The 11,038-nt window shown below is 32.1% G+C and overlaps 1 protein-coding gene across 1 annotated transcript; it reads left to right on the forward strand.

The window, feature by feature from the left end:
- Positions 1-955: 955 nt before the first annotated feature.
- LOC111999310 (beta-amyrin synthase) lies at positions 956-9,794 on the forward strand. The gene is made up of 15 exons (XM_065765464.1): positions 956-1,156; positions 2,799-2,984; positions 3,550-3,639; positions 4,650-4,847; positions 4,940-5,024; positions 5,253-5,419; positions 5,645-5,836; positions 5,925-6,038; positions 6,263-6,382; positions 6,461-6,583; positions 6,678-6,776; positions 7,131-7,187; positions 7,961-8,151; positions 8,230-8,407; positions 9,690-9,794. The coding sequence occupies exons 1-15, from the start codon at positions 956-958 to the stop codon at positions 9,792-9,794; spliced, it is 2,106 nt and encodes a 701-aa protein (XP_065621536.1).
- Positions 9,795-11,038: the final 1,244 nt, after the last annotated feature.

Here is an 11,038-nt window from a genome sequence, read left to right on the forward strand (position 1 = left end):
TAATGAGTTCGTGTCATATTTGGGTTGACATGACTGACCCGTTTAATAAATGGGTTGGGTTAGTGTTTAACATATGAAATCTGTTTGACCCGTTTAATTAAATGACATTTTACCAATATATTTTTCAAACCCTAGATATATAAACTTATTAATTGTTGTGGTTTATTTTCTTTGACATATAGTGATTGATTATTTGTGATATTAAGATATGCTTTAATTTTGAATAACTATTTGTGATGCAATTACTCTTTAGTTCTAAATTTTATATTAAAAATATTTTTTTGTTTGTTTTTTCACAAATTTTTTTTTCTTTTCATTTTGAAAATATTTAATAAATAAGTTGACACGATTAACCTGTTTAATAAATGGGTTGTGTTAGAGTTGAGGAATTTTGACCCGTTTATTAAACATATCGGGTTAGTGTTGACTTATATAATTGGATACTCATGAGTTGACACGACACGAATCCGACACGCGAACACGAATTGCCACCCCTACAAAACACTACTAATATAGAAGGGGAAGGTCATTAATTATGTCATTATCTATTTTATTTGGTACAGCACAGCTGACCATGAAAAGGAAAGCGCTTCTGTATTCAAAACATAGTTCATAAAAAATAGACACACACTTTGTAGTGAGATAAGTCATTATTGTTGTAGTTCTTGATGTGGTAGTAACCCACGAAGTGTTTGATTTTAGCATCCAAATTGATTATTGAGTTATGTATGACACCAAACAATCAGCATCGAGTCATTTTCGAGGAACAGCACCTGTCCCTTTTGAACTGCTTCTTGTTTTGGTTTTGTGAATAAAATCTTCCAGTTCATCACAAAAAATAATAATATATATATATATATATATTGTTACATGCATGGAAGAAGAAAATAGATTGGTATTGTTATCATCACTGCTCAGTAGTAGCTTTGTGCAATTTGATTGAAGCTAAAAAAGAATGTGGAGATTGAAGATAGGAGAGGGCAGCAATGACCCTTGCCTCTTTAGTACAAATAACTTTACCGGAAGACAAACATGGGTGTTTGACCCTGAGGCCGGTACACCAGAAGAGCGAGCTGAGGTTGAAGAGGCTCGTCAAAATTTCTATAAGAATCGACATCAAGTCAAGGCCAGTAGTGATCTTCTCTGGCGAATGCAGGTACCCTCCTACCTCTCCTCTCTACCTCCTCCATCTGCACCAATATTGTTTTCTCTACAGTAAAAGTAGTAGTGATTTTTCTGTCACTACTCGTAACTATTATGGGTAGCAATACTTGACATGGTGAAAAGTTTATTTATTTATTTTTTTACAAGTACAAGTTAGTATTTAGTATAAATAAATTTGCTTTGACAAGATTAATAAGTTGGTCAATTTTCGTACTAACATACCTGACCCCTTTTTTTTTTTTATGCTGAATAACATACCTGACCCTTAATCAACCAAAAATCACCTAGTTCATTATTCATGTCAAGATAAGTTGACCCATTTTAATATGTTGTGCAATAGGGGAAACTTTAATATCAATTATTATGATTTGGAGCTAGGGAAAGTGTATTCACAAGAACAATAAAATAAAATATTCACAAGAGACAATGATGTTTAAAGTAGTTCGGCTAATTCTATGCTTACTTCCACGTTCAACTCCAACTAAAATATCTACTGTATATCAATGATATGAATTACAACGACATTAATCAACTGTCACAATTCACACAAACAACATTCACAAATCTCATCAACGTAAACGCAAAAACCCAAAGTCCCAATACACCCAATATCTCTCACACTAAAAAAAAAAAAAACTCTCAACACACAACTAGATAATCTTTCAACCTCAAAAATCTACCAAACTTCTTTTCAAAGAAACTCACTCATGCTTATCTAAGAGCCCTGCACCTCTCCCCATATGGGAGGAACCCTGGGCAAAAGTCACTAGACTCTTTGCAATGATGTCTATTTATAAGGCTCCAAATGTAATCCTCAATAGACAAGGAATGCCCATTACTTCTGCAATAAGGAATACTTTTCCTTCTATGTCAAAGAGAATCATTGTTTTTGGCACCAAGTAAATTTCTTGTCTTCTACACCAAGAACAAATCTTTCTTTCTACATCAAGGAAACCCAAACCTAAACTAATTAGAAATTTGAGGCAATATTCAACATAATATGAAGCTATTTAACCCATATAAATACATGTCATTTTAATATAATATTAATTTGAAGTGATTAAAATAATTTAAATGTTATATCGATAATTTCTTAATTGACTCTGTATAGTCCCTAATCTTTTTACTCAAGACAAAGGAAACTCTCATTTCATTATATCTTCTTAAATTGTGTATTTTAAAATTTGGTTGGAACTTCAATTTGTAAAAATAAGAACTTTCGATTGTATTAGTACTTTAACTATGTAATTATAAAATAGAATTTGTATGGATTTTTTTTTTTTTTTTGGTTGTTGTAATTGTTACAATTTATACATATACAAAATACAAAAATATTTTAATAATTTTGGTCATATTCATTAAATGGGTTGTATATATGTTAATCCAATGCAACATGTTACTAGACAAGTAGAAATTGGTCATGTCATATTAACTTGTTTTATAAATGGGTCATGTTAGATTTGAGTGGCTTGAAATGATAATTTAATGGTTTTGGGTTAGGATTCACCAAACTATATAGTATAATATTCTATTTTTGACACAAACAAACACAACCTGCCAATACAAATTGAGATCTATTAAGATAGAAATTGTCGACAAATCCTCCTTTCTTTAATTTGTTCAAATGATTGCAGTTTTTGAGAGAGAAAAACTTCAAACAAACAATTCCGCCGGTAAATATTGAGGATGGAGAGGAAATCACATATGAAAAGGCCACAACTGCATTGAGGAGGGCTATCAGTTTTTTTGCAGCCTTGCAATCTAGTGATGGCCATTGGCCTGCTGAAAATGATGGTCCCATGTTCTTCCTCCCTCCCTTTGTGAGTTGCATTTTAATTATCATTTTCCAAAATTCTGACCATGATATTGTTTTGGCAATTGTTTTAAAAATATAGATATTTTTTTGGCAATCATTTTCTAAAATTATCATTTTAAAAATATAGATATTCTTTTGGCAATTGTTTCTTTAAATAAAAAAAAAAAAAAAAAAAAACATATATTAGGAGAGCTTTCTATGATACAAAAATAAATCTTTTGCAAAATAACAGCTATTGCTAAGGGTATTTATGGATGTATGTCTTCTAATTTGCAAATTATTTAGAAATATCTTCTAAACCACCGTGCACTTTTGATGTAATAGTCACTCCATAAGTACAAAATTCTTGTGAGGAGGGAGGAGGGGGCAAAGGCTGGGATTCAAGTCTTTAAAATGGAGTTTCACACACATATATATTTAAATTATACTAGAGTAGAATTTCTATATTGTATAAAATAAAATAAAATAAATATCTTCTAAGATAGAATATACTATAATTGGTCAATGATAACATGCTTGTCAGTGAAACTAATTTGATTTTATGCTTAATTTCCACACAAAAATTGCAGGTAATATGTTTCTACATTACTGGACATCTTAATACTGTGTTCCCCATTGAGTATCAAAAAGAAATCCTTCGTTACTTGTATAATCATCAGGTACGTATTCTTTGAAGTTTTACATGAACTAATTGCAAAACCACGCAATGTATGAGAAAATGTAATATAATTATTTTATAAGATTATAATGTAAAATTTGTAGGTTAAAATAATGCATGTATTATTTAAAAGTATTTTATATTTTTATAAGTTTTATATTATGGAACATATAATGTATTTTGTGTTCAACAATATATATATATATATATATGAAAAATGTAATTTAATAAAAATATTTAAATTACAAATTTATAATATTTTTTATATAAAAGAAGAAGATGTTATTAAAATGACTTGTTTAAAAATATATCATAATCAACTGACTAATTTAACCATATCAAGATTTGTTTTTTTAAAATGTACACATCAATTCCATGGAACGCATGTAACATATTACATTAATTTTAAATTATTATATAAGTTTAGAATTGTAGTATTTTTTTTTTTCAAATATAAGTATAATGCATATATTAATGAAACTAGAATTTTAAGGCAATCTTTTAAATATTTATCATTTTTATTGCTTTTTTAGGGCCCATATCTAATTTCTAATGCCTATTTTGTACTTTTTAGGCCAAAACTAAAGAGTTTGACCAAAATAGAATAAAATTTCATACTTTTTATCCCAAAAATTAAGAGGAAAAAAAAAATTTTGAGCCCAAAACTGAAAATGTCAACTACAAAGAGAATTAATTTGAGGTTCAATTAGTCCAAAATGGATTGAATAAACAAAGTGCACTAAAATGGATCGAAGGAGATTGAAATGGACTCAAATGGATTGAAGTGAACCAAAATAGGCCAAATAGATTGAAGTGAACCGAATTAACCGAAGTGGAAGGAATGGGACGAAATGGACCAAAATGCTACATTAATGTGATTCAAAGGAATATAGCAATAATAAATGCTAATCTTTAGCTTTTAGATATTATATAGATTTGTTACTTTCTTCCTTTTTTTTCTAGTTCAAACTTCATGTCTATCAATTATGATATAAATTTATCATATTTTAGAATGAAGATGGTGGATGGGGACTTCACATAGAAGGCCATAGCATCATGTTTTGCACAGCTCTCAGCTACATTTGTATGCGTATACTTGGGGAAGGACCTGATGGTGGTAAGGACAATGCTTGTGCAAGAGCACAAAAGTGGATCCTTGATCATGGTAGTGTAACACACATACCTTCTTGGGGAAAGTCCTGGCTTTCGGTATGACAATTTCTTTACCAAGATTCACATCACATTAGAGTTATATACTAAAAATAATTGGCATTGTAAATTAGAATCTAGTCACATTGCAGATACTGGGTGTGTTTGAATGGATTGGAAGCAACCCAATGCCCCCAGAATTTTGGCTCCTTCCTTCATTTCTTCCCTTGCATCCAGGTTTATACAATATCTAACTACTTATTCATTAAACATCCTAAGAATTCTGCTATATTTTAGATCTTTATTGCATAATGCAATGCTTATGAAATAAATTAATGCAAGGTTGAAACAATGTTAGCATGCCTCTGTCACTATAGAGGTTTTACTTTTCTCATACAAAAACTAACTACATTGAATAAATGCATAGTACTTATAGCTTGTCAACTGTTTGGTGCCTAAATGCAGCCAAAATGTGGATCTATTGTCGGTTGGTGTACATGCCTTTTTCATACTTATATGGAAAAAGATTTGTAGGGCCAATCACACCTCTTATTCTTCAATTAAGGGAGGAACTCTACACTCAACCTTACAGTGAAATTAATTGGAGAAAAATGCGTCATCTATGCGCAAAGGTGAGTTTACTTAATTTTTTGCTCATGATTAATAAACCTAGTTGAGGTAAATCCATGAATTCAATTTGTGTGAATAAAACTCATGTTTGAATTGAAATTGACCACCCGTTGAGTAGGAACGAAAGTAGGCCTTAGTGATTTGACAGTGCTGATTGCTTGTGGATTGGCATATAGGATTTTCAAATTTTCCTCATATGCATTGATTTTGCTAAACTATAACTACAGGAGGATCTCTACTATCCCCATCCTTGGATACAAGATATGCTATGGGATAGTCTATACATATTGACTGAGCCTCTTCTTACTCGTTGGCCCTTCAATAAGTTAGTCAGAGAGAAAGCTCTTCAAGTTACAATGAAACATATTCATTATGAAGACGAGATCAGTCGATACATTACCATTGGAGTCGTGGAAAAGGTAATGTGATTCCATATTCAAGAAAAGCAGTAGACATGGCTAATTTGGTCAATACAAAATTACTCCTAATGCCACTTGCACTTAACAGGCGATATGTATGCTTGCTTGTTGGGTTGAAGATCCGAATGGGGATTATTTCAAGAAACATCTCGCTAGGGTGAAAGAATTCATATGGATTGCTGAAGATGGAATCAAGATGCATGTTAGTACACATGTTTTGCAAACAAATTGTGGATCTATTACCTATCTTTTGTAGATCCATATTTGAGTTTATATTGAACTCTTAATGATGATATTACTTAAAAAAATTTCTTTATAGAGCTAGTTATGTAACCAGCATACACATATATATTTGGACTTATGTGTTGAAGGACATTGCAAGAAATAAAGGAATAACTGACTATGATTTACGCCATTTGTATGCAGAGTTTTGGTAGTCAATTGTGGGATACTAGCTTCACTATTCAAGCTCTTCTTGCTAGTGATCTCATTAATGAAATTGGACCGGTATTGGCAAGAGGACATGACTTCATAAAAAAATCTCAGGTTTTATTTTAGATTCTTAAAAATGTCATTATCCAGTATTGATTCAGAGTTATCATATCCCCCTTAAAAATTGTAAAGGTCAGGGACAATCCTTCTGGAGACTTTAAAAGTATGTATCGTCACATTTCAAAAGGATCTTGGACTTTTTCTGATCAAGATCATGGATTACAAGTTTCTGATTGCACCGCTCACAGTTTGAAGGTAACTAGCTCCATTTAGTGCTTGATTGAAATCTAGTGTTACTCTTTGTCCGTAATCACTTTTTTTTGTCATCAAATTTTTATTTGCTTCACAGTGCTGCTTGCTTTTCTCAACAATGCCGTCAGAGGTTGTTGGTGAAAAAATGGAACTTGAGAGGTTGTTTGATTCTGTAAATATTCTACTTTCCTTACAGGTGAGGTCCGTGAGGATTAACTTTCCCTAGCATTGTATTTTTATGAATACTTATTTTGCATGTATAGGCACGAATAGGTAGTTTAGGTTGCGTTTAGTTATTCTTGACCCAAAAGTGTCAATAACAAGAAATTACTTATCCAAATCTAGAGGGATTTGTTTTTCTTAAAGCTTCTTATCCAAAATTGTCTTTAGCTTTCACTATTTGCTACTGTTATAAAAAATAATTTACACTCATAGCATTGTGAAACTCACTCTGAAGGAACTTTGTATAACATTTTTCTTTTTTTATTTATTTATTTATTTTGGGTGGCTTGTTTCTTTCTTAGTATTTCACTATGTTCATGTCATGCAGAGTAAAAATGGTGGTTTGCCAGCCTGGGAGCCTGCAAGAGCCGGGGATTGGTTAGACGTCAGTACCTTAACGTATTGGAATCATGTTGAAATATTCTTTTGGAAATACTTTTAAATTATCTATGTCAATAAATTGACACTTAATAGCTTTTCATCAGTAGAGTTGGCCTATTGGTGAAGGATGTTAGAGTCACTTTACGTGATTTGGTAATATTCAAAAGAAAGTGCTTAATGGACCAATGAGAAAAAGTAGATTGATTGAAGTCGAAAGAACAAAAAGGGTAGCATTTTTGTAACAATCTTAACCCAACTTATTAGATTAATGAATTATGATAATTAATGGATTTTTGGTTAATGAAAAACCTACGGACAAATCCAAATGAAACAAAAAAAAAACACACACACACCGAGGGTATCATCTACCCCAAGAAAGTTTTTACTATTTAGAATTAAATGGTACAACTTAATGGGCCTTCAAGAGAATCAAAATTCCTAATCGAATTCTCATCCAACCAAAATCAATCAACTGGCATATGTCGATCAATCAAGATGTAGTTGAGATTTCAGAGACTATTGAAATAGTCATCATATTGTCGTGGATTTTCCAACGCTAAACCAACAAATAGAAGTAGTAAAACTCAACATGTCAATTAAAAATATACTAGAAAGTATGAAGAATAGAATGACAGAAGAGAATATAAGTGGCGATCTTGACTAGTCTATTATGAATCCATAGCTAACCCAGAAATTTTGGCAATAAGCGTAGGTTTTTGTGGTAATATATATTTGTGGAAGTTTTACTCTCTCTGCATTTCTTTTTCCCTCTCTCAGCTATTTAATCCCATAGAATTCTTGGAGGATATTGTTGTTGAGCATGAGTATGTTGAGTGCACTGCATCAACAATCCAAGCTTTGGTTTTGTTTAAGAAGTTGCACCCAGGGCATAGGATGGAAGAGATTGATGGTTCCATTCGAAATGGTATTAGCTACATTGAAAACACACAACTGCCTGATGGTTCATGGTATGTTCGATCGCCTAACAATTCACTAGATATGTTTGAATTATTACAAATTAATTACATGATGAATCTTTGCCACAGGTATGGAAGTTGGGGAATTTGTTTTATCTATGGTACATGGTTTGCACTATGTGGATTGGCTGCAGTTGGTAAGACTTACCACAATTGTCCTACCATGCGCAAAGCAGTTGGCTTTCTACTCAGAACACAAAAAAATAATGGTGGTTGGGGAGAGAGCTATCTTTCTTGCCCAAACAAGGTAATGTTTCAAAATGGATTATGTTGTAAGCCTTTTTATTCTTCATCTTTCAATAATTAATAGCTTTCATTATATATGTCAAATTATAAATATGAAACTAAAAAAATACATGTAGAATGAAAGATATCAAAAGCATGAAAGGAATTATCATGGTTTACACTTTAGCCTGACAACGTAGGTTCATAGCTGAAAGCCTTTTCGTGATTACAACTTTACTATTCCAATAAAACCTAAGTAAGGTGTGTCCGTGTGTGTATATATATATATATATATTATAACTTACACTAGGATAATCCTATGTACGGTTGTCGATGGATCATGGATGAATGCTAGAAGCAAGGACGGAACCATGTGGGGGCGCCTCTTGACCATAAGGAATAAAAAAGAATTTGTAGTTATATGCGTGAAGTTAGATATTCGCATGCAACTTTGCCTCCCATATCAAATCAGCCCAAAATTTTTTATCTGAATCCTTGTGCTTCTTCTTGTCTGCACTATCATATTGTAATGGTTGATGTTTGATGTTTGAATAGCAGAAATCCTCCTCTATTTTCTTCTTCTTCTTTGGCTTCGATATCTCCACCACCTCGCTGCAATCCTCCTCTATTATTTTCTTCTTCTTTTTGCTACGAATTCTCCACCAGCACATTGTCTTTTCGTTTTCTCCAAAGATTTTTTACCTTCCTTGTATCTACTTTTAAGCTTTTGTTCAAAAATGTCAAACACGAATAAGTAATGCTAGGAATATGTAAACTCTCACAACTTTTATTATAATTCGCCATGTGACAAATTGTAAGTCGTGGAGGTATGGATCCACCATTTGACTTTTACTATTTACAACTTACCACATGGCGAACTACGATAAAAGTTGTGGGACTTTATGTGTCTCCAACTTTACTTAACACACTTATGAGATTTTTAATATTTTGTTTTGTCCAAGAGTCATCTACAAGATCTACACGTGGGATTCACTTCTCCACATCTTTCTTTTTCCTACATTTTTCTATCTTTATATATATATATATATATATATTAATGAGGTGTGATAGGAATCTAAACGTTTCTTGTGCAATATATTATTAAGTTAAATATATGAACTTGTGGCTTATAAAATAGATATATGAATTTACATATTTTAAAATATCTTTAAAAAAAAAATGGGGTTCTAATTTATAATTGACAGCCTTTCTCCCTCCCCTTAAGCTCGAATCTAGCTAGGTCTGTCCCTAGCTAGAAGACAGCTACTAGGATCTAACAACTCCTGCTCCAATGACCAAATTAGTGGCCGGAAATCAACCGAGGACAGAGTTGTGGTGAAGCACTTAAGCGTGATGGTGAAGCACTTAAGCGAGATGGTGAATTCTACATAGATAAATGGATTGTTTAAGTTGCTTATGCTTGGAATTGTAAAATTAGTAACTCAATAGTTTTCAAAATGAAATGATTGGATTTGTAAATTTAATATTTTAATATTTTTCATATTTAATATATTTAAAAAAAATAGAAGAAAAATTGATAAATAAATAAAAGAAAAATGGTAAAATGTCATTGATGAGGTAGCGCAACAAAAATTTTACAAAATTAAATGCAAACACTTCCATTAATAATAATAATAATATAGAGTTTTTAGATTGTATCTAGGTGCTTCACTTTGTATATCATTTTTGGGGCTATTCATGTTAGGGGAGTAACATTGTTTTTGATATACATGATATATACATGATTCTTGTTTCTTTGGATTTACTTTTATTTTATTGGTTCATATTCATGAGATTATTCATTGATATTTGTCTTTATTATGTGTTGTGTTAATCATACAAGAATGTTATACCTGTTTATTTACTGTTTTCTGTCACACATGTGTTTATGCGTTTGTTGAGTGTTTTAGGAATATACAGGTAGATTCAACTGAGCTGCTGTCTACACTTGCAATTGATGGATAGTAGTTACGATTGAATTTGTGTTTATGAGCATTATTTATGTAAAGGGCTTTTACTTGTAAACTTTGAGTTTTGTGTTTGTGTTTTGTCACGAATTGCCAAAGGAGAGTTTGTTAGGTTCTAAAGATTTAGGAATTTGTGTATTTAGAACTCTAATTTGTATTGTTGGCAAACCATGATCAAAATAGGTTGTTTAGTCTTGTTTAGGCTTGCTCAAAGTTGTGTCTTTTATATAAAGTTGGAATCGAGAGGCTGCAGATGCATTGGTGCATTTTGGCCTGACTTGATCGATCGAAAGAAAGACTCGATCGATCGAATCTCGGGCAGAATGCTTTTCTGCAGAAATTTCCAGCTCAGCCCTAACTCATTAAACGTTTTGGGTTTTCTATTTTTGCCCTAGGTATAAAAGGCAAAACCTTAGCCACGTTTTTTAGAGTTGCATCTGTTGTATTGTTGCTCATACTTTTCTGTTTTGTGTAAATCTCTTGTGAGATCTAGAGGAGCTTTCCTTTACACAAAGCTTAGGGTTTTCAAGGTAGAGATAGTATCAACATCTTGATGATCAACTCGGTTGCTGCCATTGGAGTTTAAAGAATAACAAGCGTCAGCGCTTGTAGCTGATTGGAGAATCCAAGAAAGAAGGAGTCCGTGGATTCAGAGCTTGTACGTGGTATGTCAGTAATTCTACTGG

This window comes from Quercus suber, unplaced genomic scaffold (genome assembly GCF_002906115.3).
Source record: "Quercus suber isolate HL8 unplaced genomic scaffold, Cork oak 2.0 scaffold_631, whole genome shotgun sequence".
Lineage (NCBI taxonomy): Eukaryota > Viridiplantae > Streptophyta > Magnoliopsida > Fagales > Fagaceae > Quercus > Quercus suber.